The sequence below is a fragment of the Tupaia chinensis genome, unplaced genomic scaffold (assembly GCF_000334495.1).
Source record: "Tupaia chinensis unplaced genomic scaffold, TupChi_1.0 Scaffold139466_1, whole genome shotgun sequence".
Lineage (NCBI taxonomy): Eukaryota > Metazoa > Chordata > Mammalia > Scandentia > Tupaiidae > Tupaia > Tupaia belangeri.
This window is the reverse complement of record NW_006199351.1, coordinates 590,972-610,080: the sequence shown is the minus strand read 5'-3', so window position 1 is coordinate 610,080 and position 19,109 is coordinate 590,972. Positions and strand designations below refer to the sequence as shown.

General features: G+C 35.6%; 2 protein-coding genes across 2 annotated transcripts in view; both read left to right on the top strand.

Annotated features, from left to right (window-relative positions):
- LOC114004648 (cilia- and flagella-associated protein 47-like) overlaps positions 1 to 529 on the top strand; it is a 15,506-nt gene extending 14,977 nt beyond the window's left edge. Inside the window, exon 4 of the mRNA XM_027765698.1 lies at positions 442 to 529. Within this exon, the coding sequence (XP_027621499.1) occupies positions 442 to 465 (24 nt within the window). The 3' untranslated portion in view covers positions 466 to 529. The remainder of the gene's footprint in view (positions 1 to 441) is intronic.
- Positions 496 to 19,109, top strand: part of LOC114004647 (cilia- and flagella-associated protein 47-like) — a gene marked incomplete at its 3' end in the record, with an annotated part of 78,868 nt that continues 60,254 nt past the window's right edge. The window contains 6 exon segments of the mRNA XM_027765697.1: positions 496 to 616; positions 6,325 to 6,451; positions 10,708 to 10,933; positions 12,094 to 12,237; positions 13,114 to 13,287; positions 16,343 to 16,454. Coding sequence (XP_027621498.1) covers positions 496 to 616; positions 6,325 to 6,451; positions 10,708 to 10,933; positions 12,094 to 12,237; positions 13,114 to 13,287; positions 16,343 to 16,454 — 904 coding nt within the window.

Here is a 19,109-nt window from a genome sequence, read left to right as displayed (position 1 = left end):
TTGGAAGAATGGGACTGAGTTATTTTTATAAATTCACAAAACTGTCATTATTAAAAGAGAGTGGCTCAGTGTCTACTACTAATAATAACTCTGAGGAGTAGATATGAAGGAACATCAGTTTCAACTAAAGGAGGAAAGCACTTTTTCAATGCTGTTCTCCAAATGGTTTCCTACTGAGTTGACAAATTTTTCAACACTGAAAGCATTAGAGCAAGAGACTTTGACCTTCTATCAAGAAAAGATAATCCTACTGGTTCTGTGAAATATATTAGTCTTGTGTTACACCAGTCTTATAATAATGCGTCTAAAGAAATGAACAAATTCAATCCCTTGGTGGATTTTTTTTCCCCATATACATAGTGTAAATATGTAATGCTATATTTTTGTATTTTGGACTAAAAATTAAAAGAATTACATTCCCATTTTACTCTTTATTTGCAGTCTCTGATGCTCTTTAATAGCTAATTGTTGAAGAAGCCCAATTTCGTTTTATACATGTCAGAACTGAGCCTGCCAGAATATTTCCATATCCCCAATAAAATCTACATTCCTCAGATTCCAGAAACTGATGTGAAATGGACATATTCTCAAGGAAATACACTTGCAAATAAAACAGGTAAGTATAATGTGTGTACTGAAATATCTAGCATCATTCCAGGAATTTTGAAGTCCTAGTTTAACAATTATAAACAAGAAGAGATTACTTTTTTTACTGACAAAGTTTTCATAATATCATTGAAGAGATAGTTCAGTTACATAAATACAAATTCTTGAATAGTATTTTGCAGTATAAATAACTTACAAATTACATCATAAAAATCTAATTTATGTGTTAAATTTGAGTGCTAAGTAAATGGTACTGAAATTGGCTGATCGATGTTTGTCGAAGAGTAGTTATCTGATAATGGCACTAAGTGCTCTTTGAGGAAACTGAGCTCTTATTTGGAGAATGAAGTTGTTTACAGAAGTTGTACTGGAGTTGAGGGTTAGGCTACTTCTTTTTCTTTTTTTTTCTTTTTTTGGAGAGGTTTTCGCTATAGGGCGCGTGCGCTCACCAGAAAGACAGAGAGAGACAGAGAGACAGAAAGCGAGAAATCATCCCATGGGTGGATGGCCACGCTGCAATCCCTTCTCCTCTATTCTCCTCTCGGGATCTTGGGCACGCACATGCATCCAGCATGAGTTTTAAGCCACCGGGTCCAGGACTCGAACCGTGGTCGACTATGTGGGAGTTCAGCGACATAGCCATTATGCTAACTGCTGGTCCCAAGGGTTAGGCTACTTCTAAGTATGAAAAGGTGGTTACAAATTATAAGTCACAGGGCAATCTGTTCACTTTTCCTCTCTAGGAGAACTAAGATCCCAGATACAAATGCTAAGTGGTCAGCAGGTAGCAAGAATTTAAGAGTTAGGTCTGGGGGCCAGCAGGTGACATGGTGGTTAAGGTGCTAGGGTCCCAGGTGGCCAACCATGGTTTGAGTTCTGGACCTGGTGGCTTGAAACTCATGCCAGGCGTGTGTGCGTGCATGCCCAAAATCATGAGAGGAAAATGGCAGAGAAGGGACTGTAGCATGGCCATCCCCCCTCAGAAGTGATTTCTTGCTTTCTGTCTGTCTCTGTCTCGCCAGCAAGTCCACATGCTCTCTAGCAGAAATCTCTCAAAAAGAAAAAGAAAAAAGAAAAAGGGTTAGGTCTGGTCTAAAGGAATAAGGATGATGAATCTTACAGGGAACTAAGGGTAGATTCCCTGTCTAAACATTCAAGTTCAAAAAACTAAAAATCAAACCCCGAGCCAGCCAAAAAACTGTGAGGGCATATTTGGCAGACCCACAGTCTGAAACTCCTCATTGTAAGTTTTTTCTTTTTTAATTTTTATTATTTAGTCTTCTTAACACCAGTTTTTTATTGTTCTATTAAAATTTTAAATGACTTATTTTGATAACTTTTAAAATCCATTTTGAGGTAACTGGATGAGGCTGTGCACATTTTAAAACACAGAATTGTCCATCCAAGCTGCTTTCTATTCAGCTGTACATTCAATGATGCTATTGAGCATCAGTTTTCTTAGACAAAATGGTGAAAATTGCCATATTCTTTGGATGACTCATAGATGAGTAGATTTTACAGTATAAGGAATAAATGCTATTGATAGAGAGTCATCATATAGAATGTGTTTAGAAATAAAACTAACAATACAGCTGATTACATAGAATAATTCAAGTTCTAAAGCACTTCACTTTAAGAAAATATAGAAAGATACATAGATGAACCAGCAGCTGCCATGGTGATAGAGATGCTAAACTCTCACGTGGCCAACCGTAGTTCGAGTCCTGGACTGAGTGACTTGTTTTCTCACTTTCTCTCCTTCTGGTGAGCGCACAAGCCCTATAGCAAATTAAATAATAATACTAATGGGACCAGCAGATTGCATAATGGTTAGTGCAGTTTGAGTCCTGGCTTGAAACTCATGCCAGACACATATGTATGTGTGCCCCAAATCCCAGAAGAGGAATGGAGGAGAAGGGACTGCAGCATGGCCATCCCCCCAGGGGGTGATTTCTCACTCTCTGTCTCCCTGGCAACCTCAACAACCTGTAGTAAAAATCTCTCTAAAATAATAATAATTATAAAATTAAATACTTTTTTTTAAAAAAAGACATAGAATAGACTTGACATGAAACTCGATGTATGGTCTCACTAAAGACTACTGAAGACTGACAGACTATAATGGTTTTTCATTTTAAGTACATGTGACACTATTTTGAAGTCTGTCAGGTATATTTCTAAGGCTGAATTTTTTGCTTTCATATCAATTGTTCATTATTCATTTTAGTATGAAGAATATTGTTGAGCCATTTTCCCTTTTCTCTGTGTCACTGTCCTGATTACAAACTTGCTTCCACTTTGCAAATCCTACTGATAAAAGTTGCTTGATTAATGTGCTTTTCTCTGGCTGTCCTTCCATACTTGTCCTCTCACAGTCACAGTCTACCCCTTGTTCAGTTGTCAATGTACATCCTGTCCTAACATTTGGGGTTTCTGTCCACTCCAGGCTCTTTCCTCCTATTCTGCACCATACATCAATGAGACTTGACAGTGTCCTATATTATTTTTAAAATGCATTTTAAATCAAATAATTTAATATAGCCATATCATATCAACATAACTGTAATGTATAAGACTGTTCAGGTTCTTTACCCTTTACATTTTAATATAAGATATTTTTGGTCTGACAAATCATTTACTTTCCCTTTCATTGTTTTATATCTGTGGACATCAATTTGAAAAAGTTTTAAAAAGTGAACTTTCAAAGTTTCTAATTCTTTCTATTAGGTCTTCAATGGTAAACATATGTTCTGCAACACTATATTGAGGGAGGCATTTAAATAGAAATTTTATAAGCTTTTTCCCTTAGTTTAAGCCCTAGCAAACATGCTGTTTATTGGTTTGCTAGCAGCTCATTCAAACTAATTTGCACACTTAGTAAATCAATCTGCAAGAACTAAAATTTCAACTCTGTTAAAACAGATTTCATTTTTAATACAAGATGATTAGAGAAAGTTTATGATATTCAGAAATGAAAATGCAAAACACAAAGTTAATTTGCTGCCGGCAATCCTGTCTTTTCTTCCCCATGGAGGGGTTAATTAGAAAGTGAAATCTTATTTCAGTTCTTTTCTTTGGGAAATTTTGTCTCATTAGAAAATTATACATAAAACAGACAACTTCCTAGTTAAAATGCTGCCAAGTTAGAGCTCCTTAATAGGCCTTCTCCTGATTTTCCATTAAATGATTCATAAAGACACACAGAAATTCAAAAATTCCACAGCAATGGAAAGGAAAGATAGCAGCTAGCTCTTAACATGAGTCCTATGAGGAATTCCCAGTATTTACTGAGCTGATGTGGCCAGATTGAAAAATACATTTAATAGCCTCGACAGGCTCCAGTCCAGTTAAAACTTAATTTAGATACCAAGAGGAAGCAGTCTAGTCCAGTGGTCTGCTTTTTCCTCAGAAATTTATTATCTATACCTGCAAGAAATGCAGGACGCTTCCTCCTCATTGTTGTACACCACATGGCACATAGTAAGTTTTCAAATGAATAAATGTATGTGAAATGCCTACTAAGGGCTTACTGCTCTTGAACTCTGTTTACACTTCTTGCTTTTCATCCCTCCTGAGAAAAACACCCCAACACCTGGACTTAAAATGACTGCTACTGTAGGGACAATGTGGAGGAACATTGTTCTACCAAGGAGGTATAAAATCTCACATGTAGATCTGGTGGCTGTGGTGGCAGAGATAAGAGTCCAAGTGAGTTGTAGTTCATGTTATTGGTGGGATGAGAGTTTATCAATGAAGAAGATAGGAATATATTAATATTTAAATTTCCCCTATATTATTAAAAAACTGAAACAGGATGAAAGAAATATCTTACCTACATTTGATAGACAGATGCTTTTGTTTAAAATTTGTTTAAATTTTATTTATTTATTTATTTTAATTTGATCAAAGAGGGACAGAGAGAGAGAAAGTGGGGGAGAGAGAGAGAGAGAGAAACCAAGCTACCAGGTCTGGGACTTGAACCACGGTCAGCCATGTGGGAGTCCAGTGCCCTTAACTACCATGCTACCTTCTGGTCTCGAGATGGATGCTTTTTTAATACAAGAAATTGATCCAAGGACTATGTATCAAGCTACCTGCACTTTCAGATCTAAGAGATCAATACGAAGTGAAAGGGAAATAAAACCCTGTACAAATGATCACCTAGAACAATATAAATCTCTCCTATTTCAAGGAAGAAAGAAAAAGCAGAACTAAAGTTTTTACAGTGCCAGAAGATAAGAGTGACACCTAAATTCACACACACACATAGGCCACAGTGAAACAAGAAAATAGCAAAGACAAGAGAAATTCTGAAATGCAATAAAAAAAGACAAATTATTTTCAAAGGAGTAAAAAATTATTCCAAATACAGAATTACCAACAGTAATAATAGAAGCCAAAAGACAATCAAATTATACTGCTTATGCAAATTAACTGTCAGCCTAGAATTTTATATCCTTGTCAAGTTTCTTTCAAGAGATAGGATGAAAAAAAAAATTCAACCAAACTATGAAATTAAGACTATTTAAAATTCACAGATATTTGCTAAAAGAACAAATGAAAGATTACCTTACAGATGAAAGAAATTGAATTCAGAATAGAGATTCAGAAACAGTATTTGATGAAATAATCTGTAAATGTGGGTTAATATCATGAGCATTAGCTCTAGAAATAATAACAATTAATAATTCAAGTATTATTAAAGACAAAATGAACTCAGTGATTAGACAATAACTTATAAAAAGAGGATTATTATCATTATAGGCATATGAGGTTCTTATATTTGAGGGGAGCATGGTTGAACTAATTTAAGACTTTGTAAAAAGAGCTTTTAGCCTTAGGATGCATGTGCTCACTGAAGAGAGAGAAATAGAGACAGTGAGAGGGAAAGTGAGAAATCATTCCCTGGGGGGATGGCCATACCACAGCCCCTTCCTCTCCATTCTCCTCTAAGGATATTGGGCACGCACTCACATGTGCCTAGCATGATTTTGAAGCCACTGGGTCTGGGACTCGACCTACGGTTGACCATATGGGAATCCAGCGACATAACTGCTATGCCATCTGCTGGCCCCAGTTTAAGACATTTTTATGTGAAGAATTAATATTGAAAATTTGGGGCAATGAAAAAATAGTAATACTAGAATGTATAATTTCAGAGTCAGTGGAGAGGAAATAAAGAAAACTTAAAACCAATAGAATACGAGAATGGAGAAGAGCTAAAGAAAAAATGTAGTAAAGAAGGGCACAAAATGAGATGTTAAAATACACACAAATATATCATTAATCACAATAAATATAAACAGACTAAATTATAAAAGTTGATATTTCACAATGGAAACTAAAATGCACCTTTATGCTATTGACAAAATTTCCTGGTAAAATATTTTAAACCCATATCACGTCTTATACTAATTGAAAAACAGCTGGCATACATATACCAATATTAAAATAAGTAGCCTTTAAGGCATATAAATGTAATACTTAATAAAAAAAAGGAAAAAAGGAAAGTTTAACTTAGAGAAGAAAAGAAATGAAAAAACATTTCAATTACAGTGGGAGATCTTATTATACCTTTCAATAATTAATAAATCAAGCAGACAGAAAAGTAGTTAAGTCCCCACTTGACTTGAACAACAAAGTTAGTAAGATGATCCTTTCTGTACTAGTAAGTCTAGCTTGGCTGTGCAGGGAATAATTGGCAATTTTTGCCTGTAGGGAATATTTCAACACCTACGGGAACAAGGCAGGGCATGGTCAACATCTGTTGCAATGTAGAATTGGAAAGGACTTGGAGCAAATCTATCCTTAAGCAGAATAATGGTATGATGATGCAGTATGGACAGTAAAATTGTCAAGCTTCTAAGGGTCAGAATGGTTTCAACTATTAGTCTATATCTAAGGGGACGAAAGTTTTTATCTATTGGCTTATGAGTCTCTTAACTCACAAGTGGCTCCTTACATACATTTAATCCTTTAAATATGGGGTGCTCTTTCCTGTCAGAAATTTACATATAATCTTTGACTCCCCCAAAACTTAAGTCATAATCAAATGTTGATCAGAGGCCTTATAAACAACAAACAATTGTTTAGCATTATGAGGAGACTGCAAAAACCTTGTGGGAAAATGGGATTTGAGTATAAGTTTATTTTGATGCAAAAAAATTCCAAATTCCATGCATAGCTTCCTCATAATATGCATTTCCATGAACTTTTTAAAGACCATTCATATTTTGTATATGTGTTATATACTGTATTCTTACAATAAAGTAAGCTTAAGGAAAAATGTTATGAAAATCATAAGGAAGAGAAAATGCATTCAAAAGAATCTACATGTAAGTGGAGTCATGCAGCTCTAACCTGCATTATTCGTAGTTCACCTGTATAATATATGCTAATACTCCAATTTATGTTTCTTATGTGAATCAATTAAGTTATTTCATAAGTTGAAGAAAAAGAAATTGTTTTATCAATAAATCTTCAGAAATAAAACCATCATTTGCAGAAAATTCTTTGTTACAATAGATTTCTTTTTAGACTTGTAAGAGAAAGAGTTCAATATTGCATATGTTAAGTGCCCGTGTCCTGAACATCTCATGATCTGGAAAATGTGCAGTTAAGAATATCTTTGAGGCCCAGCAGGTGGTGTAGTGATTAAGGTGCTGGACTCGCACATGGCTGACCAAGGTTTGAGTCCTTGATCCAGAGGCTTGAAAACTCATGCAAGGCATGTCTGCTTGCATGCCCAAAATCCCAAGAGGAGAATGCAAGAGAAGGAATTGTGGTCATCCTGGTCATCCCCCTGAGGGATGATTTCTCACTTTCCCTCTCACTGTCTCTCTCTGTCTCTCTGGTGAGCACTTGTGCCCTAGGGCAAAAGCCTTAAAAAAAATCTCTGGCTTTCACTTTCAGATTTATTTCATTACTAAATAAATCTTATTAGGGAAAGGAAATACAGCATATAAAATAAATCTTATAACAAAAGTTTTATATTTAAATTTGTACATTTTGATTAGTTTTTACTGTTAAATAAATAGTGACTTTTTTCCTTTGAAACAAATAATAATTCACAAAATGATTAAATTTTCTTTTGTAAGCAGTTTAATTTTATTTAAATTACCTATTTAAATATTTTTATTTTAGTGTGTTCATACAAAAGAAAAATCGAACTTCTTTTTTTTTTAATAAATCAATGAAGTTTGATCAAATAATGTTCTAATGCAATTGCCACAACCCAAATACCTCTCAGGATGAAAATAATCAATGGACAAAAAATGATAAAATGTGCCTGGAGTCTTTTTTCCGAAGAAAAGAATTATTCTAAAATTATGTTTACATTTTAATAGGGTGGAATAAAAATAACATTCTGGGGATCAGCAAATGGTGTAATGGTTACATTGCTGGAATCCCATGTAGTTGACTGCAGTTGGAGTCCCAGGCCTAGCGGCTTGAAACTTGCCAGGCGCATGTGTATGCATTCCCCAAATCCTAGGAGGAGAATGGAGGAGAAGGGATTGTGACATGGCCATCTTTCTTGGGGTGTGATTTCTCACTTTCTGTCTCTCTGTCTCTTTGCCGAGTGCACGTGCTATACAGGAAAAATCTCTCTAAAAAAGAAAAAATAACAGATTTTTTGAGTAACTGTCTCCTCCTCAGACCAACTGAGAGTCTGAGACTTGTTAGATGTCATAGATTTCTATTGTGATCCATTGTCAGTGTATTTTCATATATGATAGAAAACTATATTACACATGACAATATATGACACATAACTATGCACAATATAAAATCTATATAATATGTATGAATAAATAAGATATACATTTATAACATGAAATACAACATAACCTAATTTATGGTAGAAACATACAAACCTTCAATTTGTATTAGAAAGAGTTTAGAGCAGGTAATGTTCTTAGTATTGGTTTTCTTGGTACATAGACTTCAATGTGTTTGAATGCAAGTTTGCCACCTTTAACAGATAAAATACTAAATGTGACTGAATTAAAATTATAGCGTGGGCCGGCCCAGAGTGTGGTGGTTAAGGTAGCTGGATCCCACATGTCCTACTGTGTGGTTCACACTCTGGACCTGGCAGCTTGAGAAACACACAGGTGTATGTGCATGTGTGCTCAAAATCATAAGGAGGGAAAGATGGAGAAGAAGAGATTATTGTATGACCATTCCCTATGGGGCATCCTTTCTCCTTTCTCTCTCTCTTGTGAGCTGACAATATATATATATATTTTTTCCATTTCTCTATATGTGTATATATTCTATTTCAGTAGTTGATAATCTTGATTTGTTTTCTTGCTTCAGAGAGTTTCCTTGCACAGAATTAGGCATCCAAATTTTTATTTAAAACTTTTTTGTATTATTCAAATTTAAGTAGTTGGGACTAGACAGTATAGTTTGTATGATAATCTTATACTGCATACTACTTTACAGTTGTAAGATTTTTATAACTATTTTGTCATTTTATGGGAAATATAAAATGTTGACCTTTAAAGAAAAAGTAGTACTGTTTGAAAGGAAAAGATCAGAATAGATAGCCTGCCTACCATAAGAAATAATATTAACTATTAATGTTATTGAACAAACAGGTTCAGTTTTGGTTTGATTGCTCATTGTACATAAAAGTCAGACACTGAGGTGAAAAGGATTGCTGCAGAGAAAAGGTTTATTTGGGTAATGTCAGTCAGGAGATAGGTTTCAAACCTACCTTCCTGACTGGACAGAGTCTGGAATTTCTGGGGACAAGTGATATGGCTGTATGAAGGTGGGCCAGGGAAAGGTCACGGGACAGGCAGTGGCATCTATTAAGATGTCAAGTCTTAATCTTGATAGACTATGTCAAAGTAAAGGCTTGATGTCAGGGAGTCTGTTTTCATTTGGTTTGTCTGTTCTTTGTAGCTGCCTTTGAAGTTAAAGCACCTTGTTCTGGGAAAAAAAGACTCAAAACATACATTCTTAGATTTTATCAATCTGTTAGGACAGCTGGTCTACCTGAGATAGGGAGAGTATTTAATCAAAGTGCCCTATGAAAAATACTTAATCGTAATGCTCAGTGTGTTCATATACTTATGACTCGAAGGTCAGTGACTTATTAAACTCATGCAATCTGTTTTAACCTGGATCTTACTTTTAACTTATTAAGATTAAACAAATTTGGGACCAGCAGATGGGGCAATGGCTACATCTCTGAACTCCCATGTAGCCGACCACAGTTCACGTCCTGGATCTGGCAGCTTAAACTCACGCCGGGCGCGTGTGCGTGCGTGCCTGAGATCCCAAGAGGAGAATGGAGGAGAAGGGATTGTGGCATGGCCATCCCCCCTGGGGGGTGGTTTCTCACTTTCTGTCTCTCTGTCTCTCTGGCGAATGCACATGCCCTATAACAAAAACCTCTCCAAAAAAAAGATAAAAGAATTTCTAAGTAAGAGCTAAGGAGACGAATAGCATCAGTTCAGTATCAGTAACTTAAGGTAAATGTTATTACCAGTTGTTACGAGAAGTATTAGTTAGACATGTGTCTTTCTGTTTCCTTTGCTTATTATGTATGAAAAAAATTTGTATCTGCTATCTGAGTTGAAAAATTTTTTGATTACCCTGTGACAGAGTATCCAGACACCATAGAAATGTGGCAGATAGTAATCTTTACCAAATAGCACATATAGCCACCTCATTTCTCAGTCCCTTTTCAGTAAGATAGAGCCATGTGGCTGAAGCTGGCCAATTAAATGTAATGTGTTTTTATTTTGGCCTGAGCACTGAAAAGCCCTGAGCAACTTTCTATCCATAGCTTTCCTCCTGATCTGTAAAGCAAGGAAGAGAGGTGTTCTTGATGTTGCCACAGCAAGATAGAGATATTCTTCGCAGAATGTGACCCTGAGTGACTTTATGGAGATCTTCCTCTGACCTAAGCAGAATATAAACTGTCGTGGATAAGCAAACTTATGTTGTAGTCATGGAGATTTAGGGATAGTGTGTTATCTCAGTGAAACTTTTTCTATTCCAGTATATACTATACAATTTAATGCAATAATGTTAAATATTCCTTACTAAAATGAATTTTGAGATTTATATAAGTTAAAGCACTAGAACTTTCTTTAATAAAATTATTCTTTTCACTGCAGAGGGATCTTTTCCAGTTCCTTTACAATTTGTTCCTCTTGGTCCTGGACGTTATCCTTGTAAAATTTTGTTGACTTCAAGATATGACGTACGTTTATATTACATTGAAGGTGTGGTTAATAGTGAATGTCCAGAGGCAAAATTTGTGTTTGAAACACCAGCATTTGAAGCCATTACTCAGAATATTCCAATAGTAAGTACAAAGCTTTTTGTACTATTTTCATTACCACTACTATTGTCTCAATTAAAGTCCTCCAAACTTTGTATCTTAAACTATTACAGATTTCTAATCACGTTTCTCCACATTGATGTCAGAGTTACTTCCTGAATGTATATGGTATCACTTTACTCATTTCATTAATCATTTTTTCTCTATCTCTTTGCTTAAAAAATTAACTCCAGTGTTCTTTATGAATCATCAAATTCCTGCTCAAAAATCTATGCCTTCTAGCTTTACCAAGCAATTATGAAATCTCAGAGCACTCTACTCCAAATTCTGTTCTAATCCAAATAATTAAGATGGGTTTATAGGTACTGAAAACAATGGTTGGTTGAACCTTGGCTATATATTAGTCAAAGTGACAATATAGCATTCAGAAAGGTAGTGTAGTTGTAGGGAACTTCACATTTTCAGAATAACAAATTATTTGTTTAATTATAAAAGTTAACAAAATCAGCCTGTTGCACAAAAATTTGTTCTGATGAGATATGTAATTTTTGTTATCTGAGCAATCTACTAGTTAGGACACCTTTTATCTCCCCTAATTAAGAGTAAGTTGTGTCCTCAAAGATTATTTTGTCATTTTAACAGTAATTAGTAAGCCAAACAAAGGGGTACTTCTCTAGATATTAAATAGTTCTTGGAGAGAACTATTAGGTAATGCTCTGGGGTGACATATGAAGAATAAGTAGTCTTCCTTGTGCCTTATGTTCATGTTTTTGATAGTCGTTCTTAATAAATATGACTCTCCAATAGCAATTTTCAAGACCAGCAGCACATAGTTAACTGTGGTTTGAGTCCTGCACCTGGTGGCTTAAAACTCATGCTAATGACGCATATGCGTGCGTGCCCAAGATCCTGAGAGGAGAATGGCAGAGAAGGGGTTGTGGCATGGCCATCCTCCCTGGGGGGTGATTTCTTGCTTTCTGTCTCTCTGTCTCTCTCTCTGACGAATGCAAACTCCCTATAGCAAAAAATCTCTTAAAAAAACACAAAAAATATAGTGATTCTTAAGAAATACAATTAAAATGTAATATTTAATATTTTTAATTAAAAGCACCAAAAAGTTAACATGTAATTCAACTTCATCAACATCATCCCTTTAATATTTTTATACTTTTTTCATGCTTTAGATTAATAAAACAAAGAATGAATGGAAACTTCAAGCTACTGTAAAAGGAGAATGGTTTTATGGGCCTCCTATTTTACAAGTAGAACCAGAAGAAACTGTGCAATATCCTCTCACATTCAAGCCTATTTTGGAGTGTGAGATTAAGGTATGAATGCAATGATTTTTTTTTCCATCTAGTATTATGTCAATAAACAAATGTATTAGTCTACTAATTGATGGCAAAATGTTATAGAAAAATATTACATTTTTTCATATATTCAATCATGCTTTGCTTGAAAGTTTGGTAAATGTTTTAGTTTGAGAAAAGAAATATTCTGAAAGTCACAATACCATTATCTCTGAATACTTTTACCCCTGTTATTTTTACATAACTTGCTAAACAACGTAGAGTTATTGCTTTTTGTTTCTATTCATTAAGAAAATGTATGGATCAAAAATACTTCCTTAAAATAATATTTCTTTGACAAGGAAGTAAACAAATATATAAATACTGTGTATGAGAATGCTTATATAACCTCTATAATCTAGAGGAAGTATAGGAAATAAAGAACTTTCACCAGAAGTTTATCTTTATTTGTTTAGTAGCAGCATATGTGTGCAACTGGAAAAAACTGCCTTATGAGTTCATTTCACTAACCAGACTCAAGATTAATAGGATAGGGGACCAGCAGTTAGTGTAATGTCTATGTCACTGGACTCCCATGTAGTTGACCGCGGTTCGTGTCCCAGACCCGGTAGCTTAAAACTCACGCCTGGCGCGTGTGTGTGCATGCCCAAGATCCCGAGAGGAGAATGGAGGAGAAGGGATTGCGGCGTGACCATATCCCCCCTGGGGGGGGTGATTTCTCGCTTTGTGTCTCTCTGTCTGTCTCTGTCTGTCTGGCGAGTGCAGGTGCCCTACAGCAAAAAAACAAAACAAAACAAAAAACTCTTAAAAAAAAAAAGATTAATAGGATAGTGGAGGTTGTCTGACATTGAACTATGACTCCAATAGAGCTAAAATTTGTCTGGTTTATCATAGGGTCTACTTATTCTTCAAAATGAAGTGGATGGTATGGAGTACACTTTTTATATTAAAGGGATTGGGAAAAAACCCCTGGCCATGGATTGTATCACTGTGAATTGTGAAGTGGGGAACATAAAGGAGAAAACTATAACGTTGCCTAATTATTCAAACACTGTTATAACATATAAGGTAAGTTTTCTTTCTTTAAATATAAAAATGTCTTCTTTTGAAAAGTACCAAATCCCAAATGCTTTCTTCTGAAAACATTTAAATGAAAGAAAATATAATAATTATAAGAAATTTTGGGACCAGCAGGTGTTATGGTAATTAAAGTGCTATACTCCTAACACCATTTTTTGAAGAGATTATCCTTTCTCCATTGTGTTCCTTTGATACCCTTGACAAATACTGGTTGCCGTATATCCATTGGTTTATTTCTAGACTCTCTATTCTATTCCATTGGTCAGTGTGTCTGATTTTTTTTTTTTTCGTGGCAGTACCATGCTACTTGGATTTTTATAGCTTTGTAATATAATTTGATATCGGAAAGTATGATGCCTCCAACTTCGTTCTTTTTTCTCAAGATTTCTTTGGCTATTTGGAGTATTCTGTGGTTCCATAGGAAATGAAATCAGTATATTGAAAAGCTGCACTCCAGTGTTTGTTGCAGCATTACTCACAGTAGCCAAGAGATGAAATCACCCTAAATATCCATCAAGAGATGAATAGTTTAAAGAAAAAGTGTTATATATACTCAATGGAATACTATTAAGCCTTATATAAGAAGGAAATCCTGTCATTCACAAAACATGGATTAACCAGGAAGACATTACATTAAGCAAAATAAACCAGGCACAGAAAGGCAAATACTGCATAATGTCACTTGTATGTAGAATTCAAAAAAGTTGAACTCATAGGAATAGAAAATAGAGAGACCATGGGACCAGCAGTTAGCGTAATGGCTATGTCGCTGGACTCCCACGTGGTCGACTGCTGTTTGAGTCCTGGACCCGGTGGCTTAAACTCACGCTGGGCGCGTGTGCGTGTATGCCCAGGATCCCGAGAGGAGAATGGAGGAGAAGGGATTGCGGCATGGCCATCCCCTCTGGGAGATGATTTCTTGCTTTCTGTCTCTCTGTCTCTCTCTGTCTGTCTGGCGAGCACATGCGCCCTATAGTTAAAAAAAAAAAAAAATAGAGAGACCAGCAGGTGGCCTGGCAGTTGAGGTACTGGACACTCCCACATGGCTTACCATGGTTCAAGTCCTAGACCTGGCAGCTTTACTTTCTCATTTTCTCTCTCTCTCTCTCTCTTTCTGTGTGTGTGTGCCTCTCTATGGTCAAATTAAAAATGAATGAATGAATAACTAAAATAAAATAATTCTTTTTTAAAAAGAAGAAATAGAAAATAGAATGGTAGTTGCCAGGGGCTTGGACAGTGTGTGTGTGTGGGGGGGTGGTGGGGAGAGGTGGCAGAGAGATTGGGAATGCTCGTCAAAGAATAAAATATTTCAGTTAGATAAGAAAAATAAATTAAAAATATTATTGGATCTATTGTACAACATAATGACTATAATTAATAGCACACACACACACACACACACACACACACACACACATGAGTTTCAAGCTGCTAAATCCAGGACTCAAACCACGGTCAGCCTAGTGGGAGCCTAGTGCCTTAACCACTGTGCTACCTGCTGCCCTCAACCATTAATATTTTTAAATTGACAAAATTTTGCTCTTTTCAGAATGTCGTGTACTTGGGATCATACCATATGTAGTCTTTTCAGATTGACTTATTTCACTTAGTAATATGCATTTAAGTTTCCAGCATATGTTTTACAGCTAGAAGCTTATTTCTTTTGAGCATTGAATACTATTCCACTGACTAGATGTCCCATGCGCCGGGGGTTAGTTAAAAGCCACTACGTCCAGGACTCGAACCACAGTAGGCTACGTGGAAGTCCAGCGACATAGCCATTGTGCCAGCTACTGGTTCCACCATATGTTTTAATTTTTTAAAGAGCTTAGAACATAGATTTTAAGTATTTTAACACAAAAAAGATAACTATATGAGGTAATACATGTTAATTAGCTCAATTTAGCCAATGAACTAAATATATATATAACATATTTTATTATAGTATATATTGTATATTTTAAAACATCACATCGTACCCAATAAGTATATACAATTTTTATTTAGCAATAAAAATGTAAAAATTTAAAAGAGAAAACAGTGTACTAAATGAAAAGCCAGTGACAAAAGATGACATATGATTCCACTTCTAAGAATATGAATCTATAGAGACACGAACTAGATAAGTGCCTGGGCAGTGGGGAGTGACAAGGTGTAACCACCCAGTAAATTGAAAGTTGGATTTAACTAGGATTGTGGTCAAATTCAGTTTAAATATTCTTTTTATGCTGCATTAAGGCTGATATAGGAATTCATTGAAATGGCTCATCTTGGGACCAGCAGATGGTATAATGGTTACATCGCTGGACTCCCACATGACTGACTGCTGTTCAAATCTTGGTCCTGGTGGCTTCAAAATCACATCGAGCATGTGTGTGTGCTTGCCCAAGATCCCAGGAGGAGAATGGAGACAGGATTGCAGCATGGCCACCCACCTTGGGGAGTGATTTCTCACTTTCCCTCTCACTGTGTCTATCGTTCTCTCTCTCTCTCTTTCTCTTTCTGGTGAGCACATATCCCCTAAAACAAAAAGAAATGGTTCAACTCTTTTGAACATCAAACTGTATGAAGCAAGTTGTGCATGGCCTATAAAAATTATTCACATTTTCTAGCATCAGTGATTTTGATACAAACGGCAACATAAAATAGACATTGTCCTTAGAATAATTTCTTTTAGTTTTTTAAAGGCTTCTTCTTTTATTTTTCTTCTGTATTTAGCAGTTTTCTGGCTTACTTCTCATTTAAAAGTGAATAGTTTCTAAAATTTTATTTGTCTATTCCATAAGAAAGTGGGACCATAGGCATGTACATGCTTGCCGGGTATAGAGAGATCTCAGGATAAGATCCCTGGACCTCCCCAGGCGGCCTTATCACATGGCTGGCCAAAATGGATAGTTTTAATGAAAGTATTTAAATTAAATTTCAGGTTTTTCCCTATACTTTATCATGTTATACTAATTTCATGCAGTATACCACATAAAGCATATTAAAAACATTTCATGTTCATTTTATAGAATTCTTACTTTTGAATTCTCTTTTCTAGGTATCCTCAGATCTTTCAATTGTGTGGGGAGATTCATATATTACCATAGATCCTGATAATCCAACTACATACACTCTACACGTGTGCCCTTGGAAACGTGGCACATTCAAAGGTATCAAATTCATTAATACAATATTATTATTAACTACCACTCTAGGATGAATATATTATGAGAAGAAATGGGACTAGAATTTGTATCTCTCCTTTCTAATTAATAATTGACCCAGAGGGAAATTTAGTTAAGCATTAGCTTTCTAAATAATTAGTACTTTGGGCCATACAATGTATATCTAGTGATATAGTATCTTGGTTATTTATTCAAATTTATCTGTGGGACAGATTGCCAGAAGTGTAAATATTTAGTTGAAGTATTTACATTTAAAATTTGATAAATACTTTAAAATGGTTATACCAAAGTATAAACCCAACAGCATTCTATGGAAAGGACTGCTTATAGGACCAGGTCTTATAAAGACATTTACCTTCACTTAACTGATACATGAAAAATAGGCTAAAGATTTGGTGTACATGAAGTTTTCTTACTTTGTCTCTAATAAAGCATTTATTTGCATAAATTGCCCTTGCGGGGAGCCAGCAAGTGGCATGGTGGTTGGAGAGCTGGACTCCTACATGGCCTACCACATTTTGAGTCTCATACCTGGTGACTTGAAACTCATGCCAAACACGTGTGTGTTCATGCCCAAAATCCCAAGTGGAGAACGGAGGAAAAGGGATTACAGCATGACTATCTTCCCTGGGGGTGATTTATTTCTATTTCTCTGTCTCTCTGGTGAGCACAGACACCCTATAGCAAAAATATCTCTGGAAAAAAAAGTGCTCTGGTGGTTTCTAAACAGAATTACTTGCTTTGAAATAGGTATGGAAGGTATTCCTACAAATTTTTGAAGGGGAATGAGAAGTGATAGACGAGTGATAGTTGAAACTAAAGGGTTGTGATTCACCAGAGGACAATGCTGTCCCATTTGAGAGAGAGTTAAATGCCCATCAGTAGTTGGATTATGCTGAGAAATTATTATAATGAAGACAAGTGGAAACAACTTTAGAAGTGTATAAAGCATATAGCTAGTAGTGATGTTGTGCTCTCTGGAAGGAGTTGCCTCTCCTCTTTGCTTGCCTTAACAAAGAATGTTGAGGAAAGAGTCCATATCTAGCTTAGAAGGTATAGAGAGCTGCTACAAAGAAAGGGACCAGCAGATGGCATAATGGTTGCATTGGTGGACTCCCACATTGTCGACTGCAGTTTGGTGGCTTAAACTCACACCGCACATGTGTGCATGCGTGCCAAGATCATGAGAGGAAAATGGAGGAGAAAGGATTATGGTGTGACCATCATTCCCTAGGGAGTGATTTCTTTCTCTCTGTCTCTCTTTATCTCTCTGGAGAGTGAATGCTCTCTATAGCAAAAATCTCTCTTTAAAAAAAAAAAAAAAAGAAGAGGAAAGAAGAAAGTGAAGACAGTAGACTGGATGTCAATGTTGTTGACCAGCAGGGAAATGGAAGAATGCCAACCACAATGCTCCAATTATTACCACTGAAATAAAATGCACTGTAAAGGAAGAATCCACCTTCTGCTTACTGTTCCTATGTGGGAAGCCTTCAGGTGGCTGAGTTTAAGTTTCTAGTATGCTTAAAACTCAAATGTCAACACAGCAATAGTTGTTAGCACTTCCCCAAATATTCCACTTTTGAGGTGTTTTGTCTTTACAAAGCTCATTTGTAAGACTTCAAGTGGGTTTGAGCTATAGTGACCTTATTATAAGCATCTCAATTAAGTAACATATTTTATCATTTTTCTAGATAATTAAGATATGAATTGATTTAAGTATCATTTAACATTTAAATATCAGTTTTAATTTTAAATATCAATAACAGTCTTAACAGTTGCTGGATTTTCCTAAATTTTAGAATTCTAGTTCTTTTTCTTTTTTAAAAGGTAGCAAGTCATTTAGAATTGGAATGATTATTTTTAAGAAAGCGTAATGATTATCAGCTTCCTGTTCTATAAAAGACAGGAATAGGAAGACACATAAGAGGACCCACAAACTGTGGAATATTGTTGAATTAGGAATGTTTATGAGTACTTTAAACAAGGTTCCCAGTCTATAAATCAGATTCTTTCAGTTACTGAAATAGACCTAGGAAGTATTAAATAATTAGATTTGGCAGAACTTTTCTGTATAGTCATTTCATTGTTGGTTTTGGTTTTGGATACTTTTGTGGTGAGACCCTAAATTTTCTTTTTTTTGGAGAGTTTTTTTTTTTTTCTTTTCCTTTTCTTTTTTTCTTTTTTTTTTTTTGCTATAGGACATGTGTGCTCACCAGAAAGACAGAGAGCAGAGAGAGACAGAGAGACAGGGGTGATGGGCAGGCCACAATCCCTTCTCCTCCATTCTCCTCTCAGGCTCTTGGGCACGCACGCACACGTGCCTGGCGTGAGTTTCAGCCACTGGGTCCAGGACTCGAACCGCATTCAACTACATGGAGTCCAGCGACATAACCATTATGTTAACTGCTGGTCCCAAGCGACCATAAAATTTAAGTACATATTTTCACTGATCAGATAGAAACTCTTAAAATTTTGTGTTGAAAGAATTCAGAAAGAATTCGGGCATGTTAAAGGTTAACTCATTGAGTAAGGATTAGGTAATTGTTGCTGCCCACACACAAAGTTTTGTAGGCTTTGTAATTTTGAAAATTATTTACAAGACATGATAGTTCTTTTTAGGGCAATTCCTTAGAGTTGAAT